At 40.2% G+C, this 13,347-nt stretch overlaps 1 protein-coding gene across 2 annotated transcripts in view; it reads right to left on the reverse strand.

Annotated features, from left to right (window-relative positions):
• The window catches only part of LOC107503179 (aldehyde oxidase 4), a 58,822-nt gene that overhangs the window by 3,581 nt on the left and 41,894 nt on the right, over positions 1-13,347 (reverse strand). For both annotated transcript variants that reach the window (XM_016131130.2, XM_016131131.2), the window contains 12 exons: positions 13,075-13,208; positions 11,755-11,842; positions 11,351-11,437; positions 10,968-11,159; positions 9,728-9,955; positions 7,320-7,415; positions 6,090-6,218; positions 3,819-3,893; positions 3,305-3,357; positions 2,761-2,875; positions 2,514-2,579; positions 163-348 (listed from right to left, as the gene is read on the reverse strand). In XM_016131130.2, coding sequence (XP_015986616.2) covers positions 163-348; positions 2,514-2,579; positions 2,761-2,875; positions 3,305-3,357; positions 3,819-3,893; positions 6,090-6,218; positions 7,320-7,415; positions 9,728-9,955; positions 10,968-11,159; positions 11,351-11,437; positions 11,755-11,842; positions 13,075-13,208 — 1,449 coding nt within the window. The remainder of the gene's footprint in view (positions 1-162; positions 349-2,513; positions 2,580-2,760; positions 2,876-3,304; positions 3,358-3,818; positions 3,894-6,089; positions 6,219-7,319; positions 7,416-9,727; positions 9,956-10,967; positions 11,160-11,350; positions 11,438-11,754; positions 11,843-13,074; positions 13,209-13,347) is intronic.

Consider the following 13,347-nt stretch of genomic DNA (forward strand, 5'->3'; position numbering starts at 1 on the left):
CACCTGTAAGGCAAAGAGAGGCCTCAGAAGAAATCAAACCTTGATCTTGGACTTCCAGCCTTCAGAACTGTGAGAAAATATATCTCTGTGGTTTAAGCCATCCAGTCTGGCATTTTGTTATGGCAGCCCTAGCAGATTAATAGAGAGGTGTCGAGTTCTTACCTTGGATGAGTAGATGGCTATGGGATTTCGGGAGTACACCAAAGTGACATATAACTCTTCTGGTATTTCAGTGACAGTGGGGATTTTATAGTCATCTGGACTCCGAGAATAAAGTACACCTTCTGGAGAGTATTTCAGTTCTTCTATGGTATAGAGTCCCATGCCTTGGATAAATGCTCCTTCAATCTACAGGCAAAATTTTCCAGTTTATAAGCATATAACATTGGTTGAATCAATATTCCAATGTGACTGAAAATGGAGTTCTGAACCATAGTAAGTCATTCTTGAAAGCACTGCGGTGGACTTTATAAAGACTCCTTCAGAATCTAGTGTCTGCCATCTTGCTTGGCCTCTTTCCTAGCTCTTCTTGCCCAGGTACCCCTCATTCCAGAGACCTAACACTTGTCAAATTCTGGGTAATTCTCCAAGCCTACCAGATTCCTTCTGACCCTCAAGACTTTGAGAAGTCAGTTTCTCCTGACTCTTCACTGCTCCCCACCCCGGTTTGTCTCTCTGGCAAATTCCTATTTATGCCCCAAGTTTCAGCCGAAGACTCACTTCCTCTTTGGAGCCTTCTGGATCCTCCCACCACTCCCGGGGTGGATTTAGGGAACACTTCCTCCAGGCTCACTGCAGTAGAACCCCTTCCCCCAGCAGGCTGGCACTCAGAGGGCTTTTCCTTGTTTGCCTCTCTCACTTTTGCTCTTGCTTCACTCTGTCTCACTGGTCTATAAGTATTCTGAGGCCTGGTCTTCTTGTGTTGTGTTCTTAGCATGGTGCCTGATATGTAGATTCTCAATAAATGTCTGCTGAATTAGATGAAAAGGAAGCTAATATTAAAGGAACATGAACTGGAATAAATAGAACCAAAACACTATTTATTATAGTATCTGAATTTCTTTACTTCCCTTTTTAAGTTATCATGGAGAGTAGATCAATGTTAATCAAGTTGCGTTGGAAGAAATATTTCTATTAAATTAAATATTCTTATTAAAGTATATATATATATTTTATTAAAAGTCATGTTGAGTTCTGTTTACAAACTATTATGCCTTTAGGAAAAGGTTTAAGGTCCTATTTAAAGGGAGTGTCTGCTTTGAGTTTAAAAAATTGAAGGAAAGTTACGGTTTGAATTTTATTGAATTGTAAAATTACTAAATAAAGTAAACAAATTCAAATGCTAAATCTGGATATTTTCCAAATGCTTGTCCCTAGAAGAAAGGATGGAAGTCCAAGAGTTTTGGCCTAACACACTTCTGGTTTTCTCTCCTTTTCTAATGGGAAAAAGCAGGGTTTTTCAGATCTCAACCTCTGTCTTTGTGCCTTTGCTTAAGGAATAAAAAGGCAGGAATGAGCTGGCAGGAGGAGATAAGAGCAGGAAGGGGAGGTGGGGCCTGAGGTTGGCTGTGGTTCTCAAACTGTACAGACCTAAGATGAATTTCAGGTGCAGGTTAAATGTGTAGATTACAAGTCCCAGCCTCACAAAGTTGTGACGAAATCTGGGCCTGGGTAGGCTGAGGACTCCACATTTACAATAAGTAGGTGCTTTTGTTGCAGAGTCCGAGGGCCACATTTTTAGAGACACTGAAGGACCAACTAGATTGTCCCTTAGAAAGCCCATTGGGTAATCTCGGTAAACCGATCCCTTAGGATTTAGGATGGTGGGGAGCTGTTGGTAGACGTGTCTGTTGGGTTTGATGCCAAGATGCTCAACCTCAGGTCTAGATTGCGGACTAGCTGCCTTGCTTCACCTGGGAGCTGGGTGGCGAGGTTGGGACAAGCCAATGTGGCTGATCTGTTGGCGCTCCTTTGAGGAACGAAGCCAGGAAGGAAAGAGCAAAGCTACACCAACAGCTGGAAAGGTTGTAACTTAAAGTCTAAAAAGACTTTGAATGCATTAATTTTATGTATTTGCGAGATAAAAATTAGAAATTCAGCATGAGGGGAAAATTGTGTTAAAGCATTTCTTTTCCCTTTATATTTCTCTAAATTGTTCATTCTATCTAAATTCAATATTAATATGAAAACTAATGCAACTTTGTTTTTATGTATTTATATAATATACCCTAATTATAAACATTAATTAATGTTCATTGAATTAAAATTAGAAGGCGTGGGGAATTACAAAGCAGGATAAATCACATACATTCCTACCATGAAAAGATAACAACTGTTTACTTTTTCTTGAATTTTCTTTCAACTTTTTATCTATTTTTTTTTCTGTGTGTGTAATATATGATAAATATGCAGAGTACTTATGCCAGGTATAAATAAAATTTGGAGAAGTCTATGAGATACTATTCTGAATGGAAATGACCAAGGCTCCCGTGGGGCAGCCTGGCATCACGCACCTGCCCAATGTCCACAGCTGGGTTAATGCTGAAAGCTGCATCCATGAAGATATCAGTCCTGAGGAGCTGCGCCGAGGGAAGATATATAATAGAAAATATTTACTCAAAACAAGTCTTTACTGCAGTTTTGTACTTGACCCTGTTCTTCCACTGGCAGGATCAGGTCGATTATTATTTATGACATGGAAAACACATCAGTGTTTGTGGTCACACTATGAAGGTGCTGGACGCCAGTATTACTCTTTACCTTGTGAGCCCCAGTCAGACAGTCGATTTCGACCTCGGAACAGGACACTCCGTAAACATAATACGGAAAAGGCTCCCCTTCCTCCTTTTTCCAGTCCATATGCGTATGGTAGCCTCTGAGAAGAGAAATCAGGACTGAAAAAAAAGGCACTTTCGCCACCGGTGGTATGATTGGCTCCTGGAGATGAACAGAGCTCCTACCCCACGGCCGAAGGCCTCTCTCCTTCTCCTGCGAGGGGGCCTGCGGTGATCAGAGATGCGACGGGACCATTGCAGACACGGGAGTAGGTCCCCTGGTGTCTGAGGCCTATCCTTCTGCACACAGTTACTGGGATGGTTCAGAGTGTGTGTCTCTACTGGTTGGTAAACAGTTGTGGCCCTAAGGAGTCCGTGGCCCTCTCCCAGATCTCTTCCCTAACCCATGACTGAAGAGTTAACACCTTGCACAGTAGCACTCCAGTTCTCTCCAGGTATCTGTTCAGATTGATGAGCACACAACCTCCCTGCCCAAGTGTAATCTAAACCAAAGTAAACACGTTCTTTACCCGAAATATCCAGTAGTTGACAGGCTGATAGATTCTGCGTAGGCTTTTGAAATCTGGAAGAAATGATTGGTTACGAAGAAATATAAGTTTAGGGAAAATAATGAAAAATTCCATGCTGGGCTTGCCTCCTCTTGTTTGCACCAAGCTCTACACCCACATTTATCTGGAGTGAGACTTAGGCCTTGTACAAGACACAGTTCATGCTTTTCAAGGATGGTGCTTAAAGGTGTGCTCTAGGACCCTCTATTTTTTGAAGTTGCACAGTATTTTAAGTTTATTATTATTTCACCCTTTTCAGCTTTTTAAATTAAGGAAAGATCTAGGCCATATTCATGTACATAGGTATGTACACAGGTAGGTGTGTACATATATGAAATATACACATATATATGTGTGTATGTGTGTATGTATGTGTGTATATATTTTTACCTTGCTTTCCCCCCAAACAATTCAACTTGTACCCATATAGATGTGTTTGCCTTACTCTGGCAGAGATAATAAGAAGAACACTCACCCAGTCCTCCCATTTTCCCTTAGGGTTTTTCCTGATGATTGGTTGAAGACGGGCCATAAGAATTCGGCAGGCGTTCTAAAAGTAAATATTTGAAATGACATAGAAAATGATATAAATATTTGAAATGAAAGCTGCAGAATATAGCAAAATGTTAAATATTTAAATCAATTCAAGTGCAAACTGTTAGCTTGTGACCCTGCTTCCTAGTTCTCTAGGCAGGTTTTTTGAACTTGAGGAATGTATGGAGACCCCTTTGAAAGAAGCAAATAGTCTTGTGGATCCTGTAGTGTTAAAATTATTTTTATTATAATGTCGTTTAAATATATGCTAACATAAAGCTAGGTAGAGTCTCCTTAGAGTTATAGCTCTTTTGTGACGATAAAGCAAAAACAAAATGACAGAGTGTGCATACCAATCCACATACCAGTAGAATTCAAAATAACATTAATTTAGTTGATTGATGATTTTTCCTGAAGCTGAATTGTTGCTTGGAACGCGCAAAACATCCTTCGGAGTTCAGTGTGCCTTTTGTATGCGGATTAAAGGATCAATTTTCTCTCTAGTTTTCTTATTTAAATTGCCATTAGATTTTCATTTTCACTTTATGCTTTGCCCTTATCTGTTCTTCAAGAAAACATCATTTACCAATAAAGTCCTGCTCTCGTTGCCTTGGCATAAAGAAAGCTTCTTGGTCCCAAAGGCAGGCAAAGAGATCTCATGGCAATACTCCACTTATAAATTGGTCATTCTGATGATGCAAAATGTGCATGTTTTAATTGAAATAAAAATAGAAGTTACTGAGGTGAACTCTTGGTCCCCTGAGATCATTGTACCAGGCAATTCCGGAGCGTCAGTGGACCCCCGCTTGGCTGCTTCTCTTATTTCGAATACAAATCTGTTCACGTGTGCCCTTATTCTTCTCATTTCCTCTCTTGGTTTCTGTTCCTTCTGTTCTATCATCCTCTCTTTGAAGTATGGTCTCTGGCTTCTCATGTATAGGGGGAGATACCTATATTCATAAATCTGGTTCTTTCGGTTTTCGATCATGGACCTCATTCCAAACGGATGCCTCCAAAAGAGTGCCACATCGAAGGCAAACCCAAGTCGCACAGTTCCCATCTGTCTAAATATTGGATGTTCTTCCCCTTATCGTGCCCTGACCACATACTCCCGTGCATAACTCTACACTCAGCAATCTGATGCTCTAAGATAAGTTTCCCAGTTAAGAGAGTGAGGTATCGCAGAGAACATGTGTCATTCTTTTGTGACATCCTGAACTCCTTTCTTTGTGTGGAGAATTTTCTCACTTTATATTCCTTGGGAGTATCTCCTCTCCCTATTGAAGGTCCAAATGCCAGATCCTAACTTTTCTGGTTTCCTTCGCACTATAGAAAATTTCAAAATACACAAAAGTAGAGAGAAAAGTACAACATTCCCCCTTCTGCCCTTCAACCATCTTCAACAATGAGCACTTACGCCCCAATCTCACCCCCGGCTCTCTGTCCTTCCTCTTTTCCCACTTCACCCCCCTTTGCTTCCTGTGCTCCAGCCGCCCTCACATCCTTACAGCTCCTCAAGCATGGTAAGTAAGCTCCCTCTGCTCCCGAGGACCGACTTGCTTTTCGTCTTTGCCGCCTTCAGGACCAGGCTCAAGGATCACCAGTCAGGGCCTGGCCTGGCTTCCCTGCTGCCTAAGATAGCGGCCCCAGCCCCTGCACTTTCCCTTTCCGTAACTGCCTTCGTTTTGATTCATGACATCCGCCATTACGTTTCATTTTCTATTCTTCTTTCTTTATTATTATTTAACGATTCGTTATTTATTAATTACATGTAGGCTAGGAAGCTGGGCGGGGGGAGGGAGAAAGTGCGGGGAGGGAAATGGAGAGAGGCCACCCTCACCTGCTTTCTACCTGCAGGGAAGAAGCAGAGACAGTGCGGGCTGAAGTACATTTTGGAATTTTAGACAGGGCATTTTAATTATTGAAACGAGAAGTTTTCTGCAAATAAAAGTGACCAACAGATTTTTCATTATCTTAGAATGATTAGAAAAATTATGAGTACACGGTATTTAAGGGGAGGGAAGAAGAAGGCCACGGAGGGAGCGCCAACCACTTGGAATCTTGGCTCTGCCAGTGGCAGCTGAGCGACCTAGAACTAGCCGCCTGACCGCTCTTGGCCTCCATAAAAGTTTCGGCTTCCATTAAAGAAGTGGTGGGACAAGTATCCTTCCAGCATTGTCATTAGGTTACTGAGAAATAAAAGAAAAGTCACCTGCACGGCCCTCCCGTTGATGTCTGTCCCCATAGACCCCGCCGTCCTGACGGTATTGGGCACTGTGATTGTGCTGGTTTCAGGCAGGTGAATGTACGATAAGGGGATGTTCAGTTCTCGACTCGCCACCTGCCAGAAGCAGAAGAAAAAATTATTTATTTCATTGACTCTAAGTCTCCTTTCATCCCAAATTGAAAATCTTTAAGTTCTTTTTCAAACCAAGTATAAAACCTGGCTATCCTATAGGAATAGACATTTAAGATAGCATCTTGGGTCTTACATGTAGATTATGGATTTGAAAAGTTTAAATGGCACTGTAAAAGATATGCTGCCTTTCAGAGACACGTAGCCTATCAAAGAATCTTCTTGTGCTTTCTTTTATACCGATTACATAGAAGCCATGTGGCAGTATAGTTACTCTGGGACATCTAGTTTAGTATGACACTTACGGGCAACGTTGAGGTCCCAATCTTAATGTTTCACCTTCATCATCTCCTTACGGTTTATAGACATTTAGCAGATTATGTTTCCTTCCTGGGACATTTTACAGGCATAAAGATTTTGTTGTAAAGAAGCAAGATCTGTTCAGGGAAGGCCCTATGAATTTTTGTGATTTCCTAATTCCAAACACACTATTAAGTAACATTATTTCTTTAAAGAAAATATCTTCTTTTTATTTCTCATTGATAGAAAAACTTTGCTCCCAAATAGCCACATTTTTTATTCAAAATTCATATTCAATGAATTCTTATTTAATATTTAAAAAAGAAGAGAAAATTTCCTATTTCAAATAATCTCTTGCTCTTTCAAGAGTATTCGAAAGACTTTGAATTAGCACAGATAATGGCCTGTCAGGTGGAGTTTCTAAGTGGATTGTGAATTCTAAAAACATAATTTCTCATCCTATTAAACATGTTCATTTCTAATGAACTGCTTTGAGTAGTTGTCATAAAGCTGAAAAATATTTCATCTTTGAAGACTGGAATCACATTTTTAGAAAACCTAAGGACTTGGTTTTTTAATATGCAGGAAGAATAATGTAACATATTTTCTCCTTTCAAGCATCTGCTTCCATCAGCACCTGCATTCTTGTGTTTCTGATATCAGAATGAGTCTTATAACTGACCGTTGCATTTAGTGTGAAGGCATTTCTCCTGTTCAGCAAGAAATAGGCTGTTAAACTGACTGTCTGGTGCTATAGTCAGAGGAGAAAATGAATACTCATCTCACCTGAATCATTTTGGTGTAGAGCCCTTGTCCCAGTTCGCAACCACCATGAGTCACAAAGACAGAGCCATCGAGATAGATGTGAACAAGAGCAGCAGCCTGGGGACAGGGGGATTAATTAAACTACCAGTTTAGAAACCGATGCAGCCAAACGTTGTTGCGAGTTTAACAGAGGATGTCAGATGAACGGTTTACTCCATTGAGCCAAACTCTCTTTGTTTATATTGGAGAAGAAAGCTATTATTGGTGGCTATAGACAACCCTTTTTAACAATCCCTGAGACCTGGAAACTGCCACTGTAGGTAGATGAATGGTGGCTCATCTCTACTCCCACTGTCTCCTGCCTACTGGAGGCCTCCTGTGGTTTCCTTGGAAGCTGCCTCTCCAAAGCCCCAACCTGAACGATATTTCAGTATTCTTTCTTCTTTGCACATAAAAAAAAATTAATTTTAAAGTAAATGGGAACTTAATGAGTAAATTTCCAGGCATAGCTTCCACTAGATACCAGAGGAGCTGGAAGACCTCAAGATGTTCTGATAGTTTCCAAATGCCTCCGACCTTCAGAGTCACGGTGGGAGAGGGTATGGTTGCAACCTGGGAATTCCAATTCAGTAGAAGGTTGGAGGTAGGCCTAAATACCCATTTTTTAAAAAATGCTCCCAGGTGTTTTTGATGATTGGCCAAGTTTGGGATCCATTGATTTAGTCCAAATTATTCACTTTGCACATGAGAGAATAGAAGCCTAGAAAGGAAGAGGCTTGGCCAAACCTGGTGCCTAGTTTGTGGTAAAGTTAGCCATGGAACCCACAACTCCTGACTTGAGCCCAGCATTCTTCCATGCTGTACTATCTCTTTCAAACTAATGGCTGTTGTCCCTTTCTGGGGTTAGGCATGTGTGTCCAGGAACCAGATGCAGGAGGGAGTGAGGAAGGAGGCTGGACTACGTCAGGTGGTTCTGTGAGTCATTAGGATTTTTCCTTAGAACAATCCCCATCATATGCTCACTCATGTGGCCCAGCATCCTGCATCTACCTTCTTGAGACTTCTATCCCCATATTGAAGTCTGTGCCCCTGCTAACATGCATTCATTCAAAGTATCAACTAATTTAGCTTTGCCGGTCTCCTGGATCTGCACTGTAGTCACTACAGGAACTTTTAAACTTTGTGTTTTCACCTCATGACAACCTAACAAGAGTAATGGGTGACCATGTATCAGTGGGTATTGCCACATGCTCTCAGAACCCACGTTAGATTTTATGTTGATGATTGTATAAACACCAGGTAGGACTACTTTAATTAATGGGCATATTAGAGACAAAATGTAGGTCACTGAGTCATCACACCCTACCTAGACATTTAGTAGCAGCCAGAACCACCACCATTTTGTGAGTGAGGATTTAGTTTTGGAAAAGCAACATGATTTACCACGTTAAGTTAATGTTACTATTTTGAATATTATTGGATTTATTTACTACTTTTATTTAATTTCTAAATTCATTTGTGTTTTATAAAGGCATAAGAGCTATAATAAGCTTATTCTTTGTTTTGTGGTGATATACAATTAAATAATCAAAATAAATAGTTTAAGGAACCATTGAGAGTCCACAGAATTTTTCCCTTTAAAGGGGATGTTCGTTATCTGGCTTGAGAAATATTCCTTGAGGGAAAGACTGAACATCTGCTCCAGGCCTGTAGCATTTGTGGCCTTCCCTTCCCCGCTCAGTTTGCTTTCTACCTTGTCAGTGGACTCTGAGGAAAGGAACAAATACAATGTAATTTTGGTAAGAGACAGCTTGGACAACCCTCCTCCACATCGTGAGGGGGCCTGTATTCTTTCCTTTGCACGGGTTTGCTTTCCAAGACATTTCAGAGGTTGATGAGGATTGAAGCAAAAAATAAGACAGAATCAGAAACGGACCCCCACAAAAAACTGTTTAAGATGAAACTAAAAAGAAGGCACAGTAGTCATGGAGCCTAAATGGTAACTCCAGCTTTTTGTGTGAATGGGCATGCTCTGTCTATTTTCATGTGTTTTTGAAAGTTTTGTCCCAAATAACCCTACTGCTGTCGCTAAGAAATTAGGAAAGCAAGAAAGGGGACCTCTTGTTCTTCCCAATTCTTTTATGGACTCGCAATTTGATCCCATACCTCAGCACTCATGTTTGGGGCCCTCCCCTGAGCTGGACTTTATTAGTCGATTGCTTTCTGAGGTCCCTAGTGCTGTATCTTCCCTGATATCCATGGTCCTCAGTGTTTACCTGAGCTCACTTTGTTTTCTGCTATAGAGAAACTTCCCAGTTTCTTCTTTCTCCTGAGAGGGGACCAACACTAGTCACTCACGATTACTATTTTCAGATAGCTAGTCATGTACAGAAGGGCTTTTGGTGGGATGACATGTCTCCCAAACTTACCTGACTCAAGTGGCCTACGGGGACCGCAATGGAATATTTTATGGGGACCACGGCCAGCCCCCTCTTCTTCCAGTAATTCTTTTTGTTATATTCCTCGGCATCCAGTTTCCTAGCATGGAATGAAGATTTCTCTAGACATTCTTTCCAGCATCTTCGTAAGGGCTCTGGATTAAATGTCTGATTATAGGCTGTTTTGCTAATTCTCTTATACATGTTTATTTCTTTAACCTGAAAGACAAGAAAATAAAAAAAGGATTTCAAGGATATATGCTTATTCCATATGCGAACATGCATTTTTTTTTTGTTATATACCTGATATGAACAGGTTTTCTAAAAAAAGAAACAATTATTTAAATAGCTATAAATATGTAAGTACAAAGTAAATATACAAACATAATGATAATAACAATAATCATAATAACAATAGAAACTACTGTTTAGCACTTCATATGCTCCAGGCTGTAGACTATCTATATGATCTCAATTAACTTTACAATAAACCTGAGAAATAGGAGGTTCTATTACGAGCCCTGTGACAAGTTTTGTTAGTGGTGAGACAAAATTCTTTGATTCAAAATTCTTCTACTTCTATACAATGTTTCTTTATCTTAACTGATCTTACATTAGCTCCTCAAAATCTGAACTGTGGTAGAATGTTTGCATAAATGACTATAATAATGCCACTTTCCCTATTCATGCCCGGCGGTTGCATACCAACTCTAGGATTGGCCACGTGACTTGCTTTGGCCAGTGGGATAACACATATGTAATGCGCGCAAAGACTTGAAAGATAATTGTATATTGCCACGTTCTTGCTACTCCTGGAAACTCTCTGAATCACCATGAGAACTACTCTGGGCTAGTTCACTGGAGGATGAGAGACCCTATGGAGCAGAGATGAGCTTTCCCAGCTGAGACATCCCTTAGACTAACCAGCCAATGATCACCATACATGGAAATGAAGCTGTCTTAGACCATAAAAATCCAGTTAAGCTGACCCAGACCAGAAGAGCTACCCAGCAGATGACCCACAGAATCAGAAGAAATACTGTTTGTTGTTTCAATTCACTAAGTTGTATGATTGACTTCTTACACAGCAAAAGCTAACTGATACATAGATAATATATTTTATTTCTTTGAATCTACTTAGAAGCTGACATAATGCTATATGTAGATGCTCAATATACATTTGAACCAATTATGTCAGAGTTTTGTTAAGTGATTCTGACTGATTACTCACCTCTTCAGGTAGTAAGTCACATTGAGTTGCTACAGCAGCTACATAAGCTTCAACTACCACTGTAACCTGGGGAAAGCCAAATCCTCGAAAGGCAGTGTTGGATGGCAAATTTGTTTTGCAAGCCTTACCCCGGCACCGGAAATTAGGAATATAATATGCATTTTCAGATTTCAGCACAATGAACTCTAGCACCTGAGTTAAAACAAAACAAAACAAAACAAAACATCACATCTATCAAATATTCAAAACCACTTATTCGCATTTTATTGCTAACTTGAACCTTTCACGGAATTTATCTAATTTGTAAAACAAATATTCATGCAAATAAAGTTATACATGGAGCTCAACTGGTAATCTACAGGAAAGGCATACTTCTCATTTACCATCTGAGATTCATCAACAGTGCATCCGCCATTAATATAATATTCAACATCAGCAGCTTTGATCACACCATTGTTCATAAATCCAACCTGCAAAGCGATATAACAAGGAAAATCATTCTCTCAATAGTCCTTTACAACCAGACCATGCTGGACATAGATACATTTGATCACGATTGTCAATCTATACCTAGTTTTTGCACATGATTTGATGTGACAGTGACCAGAGGAACAATGAGTATGGGGCCCAAGTTGATCATGATCTCAATATGAAGTTCTGATTAGTTTTAGGTAGTATCTAAATATCCCTTTCAATTTGTATAAAATTTACTAATTGTCTTCATTATTGGTTGGTTATCGCTGGACAATGTCGTAAGTAGTTTCTTGAAATTTTTGCTCTCACTCACTTTGTATTTTCCGAGGAGTGGGTGGCGGCCAGCAGTTATCAGCATGTCATCACCACGCTCTAGAATAAATCGGATTGGGCGGCCAGTCCTATAGGAAATGACTCTATTAATATGCTGCATGCTTTGTAAAAAGTTGTGGAAACATAGAGATGGGAAAAGGGGGCTGGAGATAATCTAGCTCAGTGGTTTTCAATGGGGGTAGTAACATACCTTAAACGACATCTTAGAGGTTTGTGGAAACATTAAAATGTAAAACAACAACACCCCTATTGCTATTATCATTCTGGTTTAGTCATGTCTGAAAATTTAGATATTGAAATACAACTATTTCGTTATGTTACCTTCCTTTCATTGCTTTTAAATATTACATTAAGGCATTGTATAGGTATTTTGTAATTATATGTATAAACAGGTTATATTATTATGAATTTCACTTTGGCTATTAAAGCGGGCATTAAATATTTGCCATAAGGGAAAAGTTGAGGCCGAAAGTGTTGAAAACTGATGTTCTGTCGAGCTCAATCCTCCCTTGCATTGACTCCTCTTTCATAAAGTGCCCATCAAGGACTCTGGCTGCGGAGGGGATGCTCCTGGTACCTGCACACCTGTAGTTATAGGATAGTCCTTTCTATTGTTAGAAAGTGCCAATGAGTTAAAATGGTTACAGGTTTTCTTTTTGTAGCTATAGGCTGGAATAAGTTAAGTTTGTCCTGAATGTTCTTAATGAACTTTGGTATGTACAAAGTTCACAAAAGTCATAGCTATTCTTGTGTCTGGTTATTCCCTCCAGATGATGCAGAGGCTAAGTGAACAGTCCCAGGCAGCAGCAGACCCTGGCGTGTTTCATGACAAAAAGTTTCCCTTGTAAGGTTGGGGATTTGACCCTCCCTCCACTCAGCCATCTCAGTTGGATTTATTTTAACAATTTAAAACAAACATTTTAAAGAGTGAAAGTTGATGCAGTTTACGAAACAGTAATATGTAGTTATGTCTGTGCAATAAGTTAAAATTTACAGTGATTACATTTATACCACACAGGTATCTTGTGAAACAGGTAGATATTACTTTTCCCACTTCATGGGTAAGGAAACTGAGGTGACTTGCTTAAGGTGACCTTGTAAGTAAGTGGGCAGAGCAGGACTTGAACACAGGTCCTCTGGCTCCAGGTCCAGCGTTCCTTCACCCACATGCTAACCACATCCTTGGCAAATGAAAGTTAAGACCAGCGGAATGAAAGCTGGGATGCAGGGCTAGAAGAGCGTCGGTGGCATATGCACTGTTAGGACTTCTGACATTAATAGCTGTCACTGCAACTCTTACTTATTGGCGGCCACAGCACAGATAGCTCCTAGCAGAGCGGGCTTGGTCAGTTTCCCTCCAAATGCTCCTCCAGCTCTTTTCATATGGCAGGCGATTCTATTCCTTGGGACGTTTAGTGCTGCAGCCACAAATTCCTGCAAGAGGTAAGTTCCCAAAGCTACGTAAGTGCAATTAATAGTTTATTTCCTCTCTCATGTACTTCCCCTTTGCCTAGTAAAAGAAATTCAGTAATTCAACAAATGTAACATTTACAGAACTGTGCAAGCATCATCA

The sequence above is a fragment of the Rousettus aegyptiacus genome, unplaced genomic scaffold (assembly GCF_014176215.1).
Source record: "Rousettus aegyptiacus isolate mRouAeg1 unplaced genomic scaffold, mRouAeg1.p scaffold_m13_p_2, whole genome shotgun sequence".
In the NCBI taxonomy this organism is placed as follows: Eukaryota; Metazoa; Chordata; class Mammalia; order Chiroptera; family Pteropodidae; genus Rousettus; species Rousettus aegyptiacus.